The sequence below is a fragment of the Microcebus murinus genome, chromosome 29 (assembly GCF_040939455.1).
Source record: "Microcebus murinus isolate Inina chromosome 29, M.murinus_Inina_mat1.0, whole genome shotgun sequence".
In the NCBI taxonomy this organism is placed as follows: domain Eukaryota; kingdom Metazoa; phylum Chordata; class Mammalia; order Primates; family Cheirogaleidae; genus Microcebus; species Microcebus murinus.
In genome coordinates, this window is record NC_134132.1 from 611630 (window position 1) to 626526 (window position 14897).

The 14897-nt window shown below is 49.2% G+C and overlaps 1 protein-coding gene across 7 annotated transcripts in view; it reads right to left on the minus strand.

Moving 5' to 3' along the window:
* Positions 1 to 671: 671 nt before the first annotated feature.
* The window catches only part of NFKB1 (nuclear factor kappa B subunit 1), a 117196-nt gene continuing 102970 nt past the window's right edge, over positions 672 to 14897 (minus strand). For 4 of the 7 annotated variants that reach the window (XM_075998765.1, XM_012770964.3, XM_075998766.1 and 1 more), the window contains 8 exons: positions 10177 to 10378; positions 9553 to 9722; positions 9139 to 9241; positions 6595 to 6719; positions 5169 to 5238; positions 4722 to 4894; positions 3847 to 3991; positions 672 to 1503 (listed from right to left, as the gene is read on the minus strand). In XM_075998765.1, the coding sequence (XP_075854880.1) occupies positions 1343 to 1503; positions 3847 to 3991; positions 4722 to 4894; positions 5169 to 5238; positions 6595 to 6719; positions 9139 to 9241; positions 9553 to 9722; positions 10177 to 10378 (1149 nt within the window). In that variant the 3' untranslated portion in view covers positions 672 to 1342. The remainder of the gene's footprint in view (positions 1504 to 3846; positions 3992 to 4721; positions 4895 to 5168; positions 5239 to 6594; positions 6720 to 9138; positions 9242 to 9552; positions 9723 to 10176; positions 10379 to 14897) is intronic. The other 3 variants (XM_075998764.1, XM_075998769.1, XM_075998768.1) reach the window with 1 other exon arrangement.

Sequence of the window (14897 nt, forward strand, 5' to 3'; positions counted from 1 at the left end):
CGGGGAGACGGAGCAGGACGCTGCTGCGGGCATGGCCTGGAGGCCAGCACGGTGGCCAGGTGGGCAGGGCAGGCTGGGCAGCGGGAGAAGGTGGGACAGCCTCAGCCAAGCGCTCGGGACACTGAAGCTCACACAGCCCTTCAGCGTTGCCCCGGGCTGCACAGGCTTCTACGTGCCCACCCTGATTAGTGTTGCATGGGAGTGGCCCGGGGAGGTGGCTCTCTGCAGCGACAGCAGTCCCAGTCCACAAAGGCACTGACAGCAGACTCGTCCTTTGTCAAAGAGGGATCTTGGCGCACACCATAGCACCTCGCTAAAAACTTTTGATTTTTCCCTCTCCCTTTTTTTCAACTCTGAGTGAAGAGCAGCTCAGCAGAGCGGCCCGCTGGGCGGCTCCGTCCGGCCCTCCGGCCCGTGGGGCCAGCACTGCGCGGCGAGACAGCAGCTCCAGGGGGCTGTGCCGCCAGGCAGAGGCGGCGCTGTCAGAACGAGAGGGGCTGGGCGGCTCTCGCTGGACCAAAGCTTTCATCTTAGGTGAAATAATTTTTTTGTTCATTTCTAGATCAAAAAATTGACTCTAACGAAAATGTGGATGTGATAACCAGGCTATGGAATGATCCTGTGGTTATAAACCATCATCGTAGAAAAGTATTTGCAGAGATCAAACAAGGTGAGGTCATCAATTTGCTTTTCCTTTTATTATAAAAGTAAAATAAAAATAGCATTTATAAATCCAACATTTTTTCTTTAAAGTTTTGATCTAAAAAACATATTTACAATAGCAAAATGCAGAAAAGGGGGAAAATACCACTTTCAGCACTGATTGTAACCATGTTTAAATATTGACAAGTACATGTTCTCTTTTTTCAAATCACAGAGATAACCACCTTAGAAAAAGCAATGAGCCTCTTTTATTGCACACCAAGTGACTCTCATTTTAAAATATCCCTTTTCTTATTCTTAAGCTGGATGCTGTGGATGGCCAGAGAGAACACAGAGTGGGGACAGTGACATCTTTTAATGACAGCGGGAGGCAGCAGGGGCAGCAGCAGCAACAACAGAAGCACCCGTGATCCCGGAGCAGCCAGCAAAGCTCAATCAGCCACCGGCCCAGGCCGTGGCCCAGCCAGCCCGAGACTGCTAGGCACCATCTGCAGGTGAACCGGACTGGAACTCAGTTGCGAGCCAAGAAAGGAAGTCAAGTTCAAACGGCCTTGAATTAAATCGAGGACCAATCAGGCAGGCCAGCTTTCCTCCGAGCACCTCTGGACGCACTTTACCTTCCTTCCTTGGGGCGCTGCCGTGGAACTTTAGGGCTTTGGTTCACGCGGCGGCTCCCGCACTAAATCTGGCCTTCGATAGGTCCCTCCTGCCCGAAGTCGGGGGGCATTTTGTTCAGAGGCAGCAGCGGGCTGCTGCTGCTCAGAGGCTCCGAGAAGCTGAGTCTGCGGAAGGAGGTCTCCACGCCGCTGTCGCAGACGCTGTCGTTGTCTCGGAGCTCGTCTGCGGGGGAGGGGCAGAAACTCACCGGGGGCCAGGACAAAGGCTGAGCCTTTGCCCCCTGCACCTCCTGCCCCGAGGGGCTCCCAGTCGGCTAAAGGTTTGTGAGCCGCTCTGTGCACGACTCCTGCCCACCAGCCGCCACGCCCGCCCCGCCCCGCCCCACCACGGCTGCTCAGGCGGGGACAGGGGCAGGAGACCCTGTCCAGCATACAAGCTGAGGACGTCAGATTTAGCCAAATGCTTTCACATTTTCTCTTGCAATCTTGTGTGTATGAAAATCCTTTCAGAGTTCTCTTGACTCATAGTGTTACCTTTTTTCCCCTTAGAAATCAGCTGTATTTTTCCGACCACTCTATTACTTATTTTGTAACTGCAGAAATTGCTGAACCTGGCCAAAATAAATTGGTAGCAGAAGGAGAAACTAAAGATGCGACCTCTCTCTGGGCCTCCGTGCTATTAGACAGCATACACTGCCTTGAAAACATTTTTGGTAGCAAAAATGTAAGGAGACTGTGCTGAAAGTGAGCCTATACTGGAAATCAGGTTGGATGCTCCTTACTGAGGGCGCCCTCAGGGACCTGCCCAGCGCCAGCTGTTTCCTACGGAGACAGAGCGGCGAGCAGGGCGCGGCAGGCGCACAGCGCGGCTGCCCGAGGGTGTGCTGCATAGACGAGGAGCGCAGAGCACACAACAGGGCCACGCAGTCCCGTCCTCCCTGGGGGTGGCGGACAGAGAGGAGGAGCCTGGCCGGGAGGAGCTGCAGGGAGGTGCGCAGGGAGGTGGACCGGGCGTGGGTGGCTGTCAGGACAGGGACACTTGAGGGATCGGATGTGGGGTGGCCAGTGCCCAAAGGCCCCATGAGTGATCGCAGCCTCCCGGAGGGGCTGTGCCCCTGCCAAGTGTGGCCGCGCGTGGGGCAGCGAGAGCTCCGGCGAGGAAGGAAGGGCCAGGGCCCACGAGAGGAGGCCATGCCACAGAGCGGCCTGTAGAAGGAGGGGTGCCACGGCGGCAGAGGCTGCCACCTCCAAGAAGGGAGGATGGGGACCGGATCTGCAACAGGGAAGGAGAGAAGGCCGGTGGGGCGGGGGCTCGGCCGGTGAAGAGGAGGAAGGGCCTGCTCTAAGCCCTCCGAGAAGCGCCGCGGAGCGGGGCACAGGGACACTGGACTGCAGCTGCAGGGGACGTGGGTCAAGACTTTGAAAGATGGAGCGATTACAGCACTTGCTAAGTGACACACGAGGGAGGAGCGAGAATGAAGGAGCAGGAACTCGGGAGGGCCAGCGGGGGCCTGGGAGCACTGTGCCCACGAGGCACGGACTGAGCCCGCGGGAGCTGCGCGTGCGGGCTCGGCCTTGAGGGCACAGAGATGAGTTCCAGTTGCTTCCGTGTTTCCAGTGGCGTGTGAGGCCAGGGCAGTGCGTGAGCCAGGAGAGAGAAGCAGTGTGGGGCTTAGAAAGAGAAAGTGCGAAATGGCCGTTTAGAGCTGTGGTCCCCAACGCCCAGGCTGTGGCCTGTCCCTGGCCGGTGGCCTGTTAGGGACCCAGCTGTGCCTCCCACCTGAACTCCACCTGCCTGCCCCCAGGCCTGGTCTGCGGAAGGCTGTCCCCAGGAACCTCGGGGAGCTGGTCGCAGCGGAGGGGAGCCGCGCCAGCAGGGGCAGCCTCACTGGCGCCGAGGACCGCGCCCAACGCCCGCCCCGTCTGTGGAAAACTGCCTTCCATGAAACCAGTCTCTGGTGACAAGAAGGCTGGGGACGCTGGCTCAGAGCGTGGAGGCTGATGACATTACAGGGGATGCAGGATTATCGGGCTGTGTCTAGAGTCCATTTGGTACGGTTCCGTGTTTTCTCTGGTGGGATGACACAAGGTGCCATTAATGGCGGCAGGCAAGGTGGGTGCCATGAGCACAGAGAGGAGGAAGGAGATGCGGAGGAGGTGCGGGCGAGGGGAGGCACGGCGGGAGAGCGGCAGCGTCCGCCTTTGGTCGGGTGCTGGCTCTAGCTCTGCAAACCTTAGGCTGGGCATTTCGCTCCCTCTCTCTACATGTGAGAAATCAGAGAAGTGACATTTACCTTAACCACCCACACCAGGCTGTGTCTAGCATTTACTGCATCGCGCAGTGTCCCTCAAGTAACTCACGGGCATGAGTGTCACTGTGCTTTTCTGTGGGAACAGCCCCTCCTCCGACGGTGTCAGGAGGGGCGGGAGGCGGCCGGGCGACAGGCGCGGGGGCAGACGCTGGAAGGGGACGGGGATGGGGCCCTGCCTCCCCACGCCCCACGAGAGCTGAAGACGGCGGCCGGGGAGCGGGAGAACATCTGCACCCGTTTCTGCATTTCCGTACCTATTTGCTGCCTTGTGGAGCAGGGCGAGCGGGGCGGCGGGGCGGCCGTGCGGGGGCCGGAGGCCGCCTGGATCACTGCGATGGCTTCCTCGTGGCCCATCTGCCTCAGCGCCCCCACCAGCTCCTGGACCGTGCCCCCCGAGACCTGTGGGGAGGAAAGGAAGGCGGCTGCAGCCCCTGCAGTCACGGCACCCATCTTTCCTCCCACGCAGCCCCCTCCACCGAGAGTGCCACGTGGTCCTGGGAAGGCAGAGGAGAGTGACAAAGAAGACACACAGTCTCTGAGTCAGGGTTCCTGTTTTACCCCAATGCCAGGTCAGGAAATCACAGAGAAGCCGCGGATAGCAAAGGGGAGCTGGGGGAGCGGATCGCCGCCTGGGGCAGTGTCTACACGGTCTCCTTGCGTAGTGAAGCTCTGGAACCCACAGAGAAGTAACAGCTAGCTGTGACGTTTAGCAGCATATGACGCGCCCCGTGAGCACCCGCGGGGAAAGGCTCCGCGGGGTCCTCTCAGAGCACGGACTCCAGGCTCTGGCCTGTGATCAAGGCGTGTTCTCGGGTGCTGGGAGACACGCATGTTGATCACAGTCCGACCTTCGCGCAGGGGGATTGAAGTTCTGTGCAAATCCTGACCCTCGGAGTAGTGTTTTTACAGGAAGCCTCCAGGTACTTGAAAACAGAAAATCTCAAGGTATGTGAAACCTGTATTTGGAAAATAGGCTTCCCTCTGGGCCTGGGTCACCCTCCCTGGCCTTGGGCAATGATTGGTTTTCCTCCTTGGAGTGAAGGAACAGAGAATGAGGTTCCGTCCTGGCCAGGGGTGTGAACAGAGGAAAGAGGAATGAAAGCCGCCACACGCGTGGGGCGGGCGTTACCTCATAGTTGTCCATGAGCGTTTTGGCGGGAGCGGGGCTCAGCCGGAAGGCGCAGTTAAGCACCCCCAGCCCCAGCTTCTGTGCCAGAGCAGCCCAGTTTTTGTCTGGATCAGGCCCTTCCAGCAACTTGCAGAGCTGCAGCTTTGCATCTTCAGTCAGCTGTCTCATGTCTCCTGAAGGCAACGAAGAAGGAACACGACGATCTCAGCCCCCCGGACACTCGGAGGGACCGACTGCCCGGCTTGCCTGCCCGGCTCCCGGGGAAGCGGCCGGCGCGCGTCCACAGCAGCCTGAGCCGGCGTTCCCTCCACATGACTCCCGGGCCTTTACATTCTGAAACGAGAACTGCGCCCTGCACAGTGGCCCCGGTGACACTGCTCTCCCTTTCCCCCTTGAAGGACGGCGTGAGAACAGTGGCCACAAGGACCTGGCTCCACCACAACCCACCTTGTGCTAGTAAATCATCAGATGCAAACTCTGGCTCATACGGTTTCCCATTCAATATGTCAAATACCTGCTGGGAAGAAAACACGGGAACACATTATACGCGAAGGGACGATGAGGGAGTCTCTCTCCATCATGAAGAACTCAGCTGTCCTCCTCAGGACGGCCCCGTACCTCAGAGACGAGGGATGGCAAGAGGGGACAGGACGGTCCCCAGGCACACGGCGCCTCTGGGGCGAGAGCAGCCGCGGGCCTGGCCGCTGGAGCGCCTGCAGAGACTGCCTGGGGTAGGAGCCCTGCCCAGCCACACAGAGATTAGTCCCTGAGGCAGCCCAGGCCCCGAGGCAGCCCAGGCCACTGAGGCAGCCCAGGCACCGAGGCAGCCCAGGCCACCGAGGCAGCCCAGGCCACGAGGCAGCCCAGGCCACGAGGCAGCCCAGGCCACCGAGGTAGCCCGTCAGAGGCCTTAGCTCCGGCGGAGCTTGTGCAGAGCTGGGACACTGTGTCCCCTGGCTGTCCCTCCTCCCTAGCAACAGGCTTGTGAGAATTAACTCTATAAGCCTGCTCAAACTAGGATGTGACAGGCGCACAAGGCTTGGTGTCAACCTTCTGGCACCAGTTACACTAACTGAGAATCCAGAAATGTCTTAAGTTAAAAGAAAAACCTCCGCAGCTATGGAGGCCTTTCGGGTATTCTCTGCAGTCCCTCTGCTGCTGGCTGGCCCGGATGGCACAGCGGGGCCCCTGGTGAGGCCTTCTGGGGAAACGAGGTGCTAACATAACTGGGGGCCACGGGGTCACCGCCAGGGTCCCTGGCTCAGCACTAGCAGGCTGCAGGGAGGCAGAGGGGAAGCTTCTAGAAGTGGAGTGGCTCTCACCCCTGCAAACACCCCTCTGTCACGCTGGAGACCTGTGTGCGGCCACCTCCTGCCCCTGCTCTCTTCCCTGATGGCTGCTTATCACTTCCCACTTCAGTTCAGTGGGGTCTGAGGAAGGCTTGAAATCTATTTACACTGCTTATATTTACTGAAATTCTCAGAAGCATTCCTAGTTTATTTTTACATTCAGAAATCACTTTCCTAAGTTCTGAGCAAACAATAACATTTACCTAGGCTTCAGAAATCGAGAGGGTACAATTCTGGTATGAGTTTGGAATGGGTCACTTCTGTGTGAATTCTGTGTTGTTTCTAGCCCTGTCTCACATCTCGGTTCTGATCTGATTAGGCATACACTTTTGCACTCAGAACTCAGCTGACCTAGATCTTTCACAGATAGGGTTTTTCAAGATAAATATGGCTCTTGACGAACAGACTTTCTTAAAAATAAAAGGCGTGTTCTTTGGGGAATGAAGCATCAGGAAGACCATCTGTTCGCATGGTCCTGAGCCCCCGGCCCCCGGAGCGGCCCTGGCAGAGCGTGCAGCGCGCACCTGCCAGCTGGCGGCCATGTCCAGCGGTGTGGTTCCCGGCACGACGCCTTCGTCCTCCTCAGCACTGTCCCAGGAGTCCTCCAGGTCATAGAGGGGCTCGCAGTTCTCCAGCAGGGGGTCCGCGCCTGTGAAGTCAGGTGGCACAGCGTGAGGCAAACCCAGACCCTGTCGCTCCCAGCTGCCTGCAGGGGTCGGATTTCCAGAGCACAGTGGCTGCTAGAGGTGACCACCTGGATAATTTTTAATGCATAAAACATGTTTCTACTGAAATATCCAGAGAACCTCTTTCTAAGTTTTAATTTACTTTGATTGTAAAGGTGTCTTCTGATATCCTATAGAGCCAAAGATACTACTGAAAACAATAGACTCCAAATACTGACTTTCACTTTTAACTCCATAGGATAGTTCTCCACTGAATTATGCATCTGAGGACAAATGGACAGCATTTACAGACACAAGGTGTACCCTCCGCATTAAGGTCCTAAATAGTTAAATTTATGCCTGCCAATGCACATTTCTCAGCCTCTTTTCTTGCATGCTCAAAAGAGCAAAAGCTGCTTGATGTCTAATGACAGAATGGTCAGTTTTATTCCTGGGCACAGCAATGCCAGGGCCCTGATCCTTAAATAAAAATCATCAAAATAAATAAATAAATAAACCTAAAAAACCCTCCAAACAAACAAACAAAAAACGCTCTGCTAGCATGTGTAGTTAGTGAAAATTTTTGGGCTTATGAATCTTGAACAAACAAAATCTAGTTTGTTTTTTAGCTTCCAGGGTAAAAAGCCACCAAAAGTAACTCAATTAGAGCTACTTCCCCCCAAGGCTTAGAGATGCTCTGTGGCAGAGTCCAGGGCGATGTCTGATGAGGAGTAGGAAGCCCAGCACACCTTTTTGGGAGGAAGAACCTGCTTTTATCTTGCTGGAAGAACATTAGATTTGGGCCAACTTCCATTATTATCGAAGTGCTAATGACAGCCAAAGAAGAATCTTCATGCTATTTCTTGATTTTTACTCTCCCAGTCTTAGCCTGATCCATGAGGCAGTAATTGTAACCCGACCATGGAAACAACGGAGAAATTAAGATGAATAGTTTACAGGAGCGAAGACTGGAGGGGCCTCGCCATCTCTGTTCCTCACGTGACCTTTTTCATGACTGTGAGCCCAGGACAGGTTTTTCATCTGAGTTTATTCCTTTATATATCAGAGAAACTGTTACTTGCTACTCCTTTCATGGAGTTCTGAGAATTCAAGAGAAAGCATTTTTGAAAGGGTTAAGCTTCTTATCTTAAGGCATTTCTTAATTATAACCAGTGACTTCCAAAACTACCCATACACACTGCAAACAGAGTCCCTTGTTCAAGAAAAAGTTCAATTTGGCAAAGGAGAAAAGAAAAAGCTGTGCTTGTTTGGGATATGACATTGCTTGTCCGAAAAGCATGGTGCCCCTGAAGAAAAGTTCCTATACTTTTAAGATGATACTTTAACCTCCTCTGTTTTCTTGAATTTATAAAGCATTTACCTTCTAAATTTTTTAATAACCTCTAAAGTAAATAAGATATGTCAGGGCAGGCTTGAGATACCAATTCATTAAGCAATTTTTGAGGCCCTAAACATGTAAGGTACTAGAAATTCAAAGATGGAGTAATTTTCTATACTTCATAGGACTAGAGAATTAAATGGACTAACATCTGCAAACCCATGAGCAAAGTAGGGGAGAGAAACATAGTAGAGAGAATAAGGTCTGGAAGTTGAGACTGCCAAGGTGTGACTCCAAGCCCTGCCATTTGCGGGGACCCTGCAGTGGGACCAGGTGGTCTCTCTAGTCGGTTTTCTGGACTGTGAGATGGGAATAATAATAATGGTACTTGGCCCAAAGCGTTATTGGGGAGTAGAAGAGATTAAGTGAGACAGTGCATGTAAAGCATGTCTAGCACAGTGCCTGGTATATAGTGAGGTCAAAAATGTTAGAAATTTCAGTGCCTTGCACGTGTTAGGACTCAATACATTGTCCATTTGCTTTTTCCTACTACTTCAAATTCTGAGAGGCCTTTTTTGAAAAGGAAGTCTTTAAATTATTTCTTATACCAATAATCTTTTTCTCAGCCCAAGGCAGGAAGGATTGCTTGAGACCCGGAGTTTAAGACTAGCCTGGGCAACATAGTGAGACCCTGTCTCTTCAAAAAGAAAAATAAATAATCTTTTTCTTCTGGGGACTTCTGATGTGATCTGAGAATGATGCCACTTTAAGGAATTAAACTCTAAGAAGATCTCTTGTCCTGGGAGTCAATCTAAACAGTCAAAACCCAACACAAACAGATGAATCAGAGAGTAAAAGCTGACACGACTATCAGAGCGAAGCTCAGGATTACGAGGCCAAGCAGCGCCTTTGCGGCACTGAAAACGTGACTCGCCATACGGTCCTTATGGGTCCATGCTTTCCGGCAGTAGGTCTGCTGCGTACAGCGGGCGACGGGGCCGCTCTACCGAGCTGGGTTTGCACTCCTGATGGCGTTTTCCATCTGTCACCCCAGGCCACCTTACCTGCTGCTTTGAGAAGAGCTGCCAGCCTGGTGGACCCTCTCCCAGCCGCTATGTGCAGGGGCGTAGTTCCATCGTAGGTGGTGCTGTCCACGTGGGCGTCACCCTAAAATCCGGCCCATAGAGGAAAGGGTTAGTGGGAGGTTCTCTTGCCCTGCTGTTCCCACCTCCTGCTATCTGCATGGCCCCTCGGGTCATATCACTAGCTGTGTGGCTACTTGGGGCCAGCTCTGTCACTGGAGAAAGCCCCAGTTGGAGATGCAGGCGAGCGGGCGGCAGGACGCCCGCTGGTGCTGTTGGCGGCCTGGCACGGAGCTGACTGCGGGGGAAGAGCCGTTACCGACTGCGTCTTCGGGAAGGTGTCCCCAAGCCCTCCTTGGGGATTCAATGCAAAGGCAAACAAAGCATATCCCTCACCTCCAGAAGCAGGCAGCCGGCCAAGGAGATGTTGTCGTGCTCCACGGCCAGGTGCAGGGCCGTGCGCCCAGACTTCTGCTCCTGGGCGTTGACGTCCGCCCCGGCGGCCAGCAGCAGCAGCAGACAGGGCAGGCTGTTGCTCACCATGGCTAGGTGGATGGCGCTCAGACCTACGGCCCAAGCACAGGGACAGTCACGGGGGAAGCTGAAGGAAATGGTGGAAAACATGGATCACAGGAAGGGACACTGTCAGGATCCAGCACTTGGAGTGCTGAGTCTCTGCTCAAGACATACTTTAAAGCCACTGTAAGTCTGTTTTTCCGCCTTTAAAACCCTCAGTCTCCAATTATGTTCTCAGGAACCACTAAGGGTAAATGAGCATTCTTCAAACAAGTGACGCTTTACACACTTCAAGCCCAGTGTTTGCTCAGGCCTCTGCTTTTTCCTCCTCCTAACTATTAGCTAGCTATGGTGAGCAACAGAAACACCCACAAGAGAGGATGGACTCCAGCAGACGAAAGCACTTTGGGAGGCAAATCCAATAACACACATTATCAAATGCCTAGTAGTTATTTAGAAAGTGGATGGAGAAGGTTATATCAATGATGTGTGATTGCCTCTTACCTTCCCCATTGGGGTGGTTGATAAGTAGTGCTGCCTTTTTGTGCTTGAGTAAGATGCTGAGAACTGTCTCATGTCCTTCTTTGGCAGCCAGGTGCAAGACAGAGTTCCCCAGGCGGTCCAGAAGGCTCAGGTCGGCCCCGGCTCTCAGCAAATCCTCCACCACTTCTTCCTGCTTGGTGAGCACTGCCAGGTGCAAGGGTGTCTGGGAAGTGGACAAGGGGCAGGGGATGAACTGGCCGGTAGTGAGCGCTTATAAACCACGGCGTGGCAGCTGTCACTGCAACAGGTGGGGGTCAAAGTGCAGGGCTATTTCTCAACCCCAGATTAACTCCTGACCATTGCACATGGGTTACTTCCTATTCCACACCATATCCTAATAAAGCATGTATACGAAGCTAACATTTAGCTATTCAAGAATCTGGAGTATTTTTATTATTTAATTAATTTATTTTTAACTGACAAATAATAATTGTATGTATTTATACAGTAAAATGGAATGTTTTAATATATGCTTACAATGTGGAATGATTAAATCAGGCTAATTAGCAAATCCATCACCTCACATACTTACCATTTTTTGTGGTGGATTATTTTTATATTTATAACTCTTAATAGCTCTCTTGTTTCTCACTGCAGCCTACTGACTTTTAATTTTTTAATTCATTTAGTAGTAAACTTATATTTCTTAAATTTCTAGGAGGGATCTATCTTCAGCTGATAATTTCACATTAAAAAAATCAAGGCTATGGTTTCACTGTAGAAGTTTAAGCGAACTACTCACCAGAAACCAATTAACAAAGTGCCATGACCCTATGTTGACATAGAAAATAACTTTACTAAATTAAAAAATACTGTTCCATGGACTGGCTTCATGAAAACAATATAATTTTCCTACCTTCACTTTATTTCATAAAAGGATTTTCAATGACATACTCAGAACAATTCAACTATCTCAGTAAGGGGGCTCAGATGAACAAAAAGCTGAGTTGCTGAAACCTGATATTTAACCACTTCGGGACCAGCGTCGACTATAGTCGACAGCCACAGATAAACGTGCACAGTGACTTTAGCTGACAGCCATGATATGACTTTTCTAATTTTTCATTTATCAAAATAAAATTGTGAACATTTAAAAATAACGTAATGAAAACATATATGTATATGTTACCTAATCTGATTTACATCACAAGTAAAGCTGCCTGTAAAGTAAAATAAGCTTTCAGTGCTTTCAAGCTTTCCTCATCACACAAGAGCAAAACGGATGTGCCGTCAATGCACAGCACAGACCACCGTGCGGACTGTGAGTGCCGGTGTGGGCGAGGTGTCGCGGCCGGTGAGCGCCGCACTGAAGTGGTTAAGTAGTCCATTTGAGTAGCAAATACAAATAAGATGTCTTGAAAATTGTGTGTTTTCAAAGATGAGCAAAACAAACACAACCATGAAAGTAACTTTCAAAGAACTGAGGTCACTGACAGAGAACAGCAATATATCTTCACAGAAATCTAGTTCACAGGAGTCTGACCGCGAAATCCGGCCTGTCTACTGAGGATCTGCCTATGGTTTTCCTTCCAGGGAGCACATCCTGGCTGCAGCTGCAGCAGCAGGTGGGCCACCAGCATCCTACCTGGCGTAGGTGACCACAGCGCATGACAACTGGCAGGATGATGATACGCAGGTTGTTTAAATCCCAATTCCATTGGTTAATTAATAAAGCAGAAACAAGATATGATTTTTTTTTTTTGCCAAATTATCACTCTCCCTTATTTCTTTCATTTTCTGGGACTATCACCCAGCTTAAATGATGTGCTCAAAACTTTACATGCTGCTACCACGAGCCTTCCTCTCAAAAAATAACTAAGTCACAAAAGGCTGTACTTACTAATCTGTGTTTTTGGAAATGCTATTTGGGGAGATAGGAAAAGGAAAGAGAATGAGATTGTAAAAAAGAGGATCTGGAATCATAAGATAGCATACCATTCAGGAATTAGGAATTATCTATAGTTTTAATTTTTTTCATATCATACAAAATCTTTCATCATGAGTAAGACAGATTTTTTTAAAAAAAGTTTTCTCCCACAATCCAATCAAAAGTTTTTTTGGGATATTTCAGCCTTCTAGATCTTAAACCCTAGGATTATATATCTTCAACAAGTATACAATGTGGGGATCTAGGAACCTTCATGCCATGCCTGTGGGCATGAGACTGATGCAGACATCCTGGAGAGCCAGGTGTACAAATGCCCAGTGAACCAACTATACTATATATATAGTAATATATCTGAGTGAGGTTCTGACACAAGTCCACTAGGGGACATGGGTAAGGACACTCACTGCAGCATTGTCTACTGAGGTAGAAAGTCAGAAGCTGGTTAAGTGTCTACTAATGGGAAACAAGTACATTACAGGCAGAAGATGCATCAGCAGTAGAAAAAACAAACTAGCAGTACATGTAACGGCATGAATAGATCCTATACATAGCATAGGCAGAAATATAGTGACATGTAGCACAATGCCACTAATGCACTTAAAAATTATATGCATAAAGAACTATATAAATACACACAAATGAGTGCATATGAGACGAGTGAGATCTGATTAAGATCTATGGATTGAACCAACGTCAATTTCCCAGTTTTGATACCATGCTATAACTATGCAGGATGTTGTTCCCATTGGGGGATGCTGGGTGAAGGAACCTCCAGTTGTCTCCCAGTAAATATCCTAGGGCTTCCTGGTACATTTTTGCAACCTCCTATGAATCTATAATCATATCAACTTAAAAATTAAAGAAAAAGGTTAATGCAAGCAGGAGAAATATGTATGATATAATGTGGATTGTATGTGAGAGTATACTAAAATATCTATGTATTTCAACTACATGTGTATATGTAGCCAATACCTGGAAAAATACCTGCAAATGCAACAGTTACATTTGGGCTAGGGAACTTGTGCACCCAGGGCAGACAACTGTCTAATGCATATCCTTCTATACCATTTTAAAAACTATGAATATATATTTATAATACTCAAAAACATAGAAGAAAAATACATGCAAAAACTCTTCCAATAATGTTTTATGGGAACAAACACAAAAAAATTAATACCAAACACATTGGAATGGTTGTCTATGTTGCGGGAAGGAGAATGGGAGAGGAGAAAAAGGTTTAAAGAGAATATTTTCAGAAAACTCCTAACTCTGTGCACATGGACTATTTTGAGTGTGTTTCTAGAGGTGGGTGAGGAGAGAGATTTGATCATGACAGATGGTCACAGCAACGTACTAAGATTAGTGAAAGGTACTTGGGGAGAATGTTTAAAATAATTGTCAAATAATCCAAATTACTCAGAGAACTGTATAATTTTCCATCAAGAACAGTTATCAGAGAACCTCAACAACAGAAAATCGAGAGTTCAGATCTTTAAGTGTCTAGCTCCCAATCAACACTGCCGCCAGGTGCGAGTCTGAGACAGAGAAGGCACGCTGGGGAGTCCGGAACCCTGCCCATTATCTAGAGTGGCGGCGGCGAGGGAAACGGACTGTCTTTCTGAGAGCCCCAGATCAGGAGGGCAGAAGTGTCCATGGCGGTGGCTTCAGGGTTTTTGTCTCTAGTACACTGGAGACTCTCAATATATGTAACCAAATGACACAGTAAAGAGTTTAAGTGTGTTAAAAAAAAAACCAGATACAGTTGCTAACCCTGTTGTGCTTGTCCTCTGCAGATGCTGTTTATAAACAGAAAACAAGCAATTCCTTCACTCTGACCTACAGTCAATGGAGTAAACAGTCTTTGAAAGGAGGTCTGAGAAGCTACACTGTCCCATTCCTAGTTTTATTCATATACTTGTGATGGTTACAAGGAACGATCAGTCCGAAAGTCTAAAAGAATCAAGCTTTATGGGCCAAATGACTTTCCAAATATCAACAACCCCCTAACATGATATGAAAGTTTGAAAAGATATTCTTTAGATGTAAATCTAAAATCTGACTTCATCCTAATTATTTTATGAGTCAGTGAAAAGTCTCTAACTTTATTTTTACTTTGACATTAATAAGCACAACAGCCAAAGAAGAAGGCTAATGGCTTACATTGAATGGGAAATGGTTATTTCTCTCTATCAGAAAGCCTGTTACTTTTTACCTGTTCACAGCTAAAAATCTATTAAGAGCTACACAGAAACATTTTAGTACTTTTGCTTTAAATGTACTGTAAAGCACATTTTAAAGCAGGTGTCCTTAAACTATGGCCCTTGGGCTACATGCCGCCCGCTGAGGACATTTATGCAGCCCGCCTGGTGATTTTGCCACTGCTGCCTGTCCTGCTTAGCAGCCGACTTGTCCCAGGCCCAAAATGTGCACTCCCCAGCGGTTTGAGGGACAGTGAACTAGCCCCCTGTTTAAAAAGTTTGAGAGCCCCTGTTTTAAAGTGTGGAGATAAAAATAAGCAAATGAATAATTTAATATTATCCTTTGAAATTAAAGGAAATTAATTTTGATTATTAAAGGAACTTAAAAATTGATTTCCTTTAAAATCATTTTTAAAAGTTTCCTGAGGAAATAAAAATGATTCATATTACCTGCTTTAAAAATGGAGAACTGGAACAAGTACCTTTAGCAAGTAAACAGACAATCTTGGCCACATTTCTGGAGTGAGAAATGTATCTGAATCAGAGTCTGAGTTACGGAGGACTGGGAGGACATTCTGGGTCGAGTGGAGGGAAGG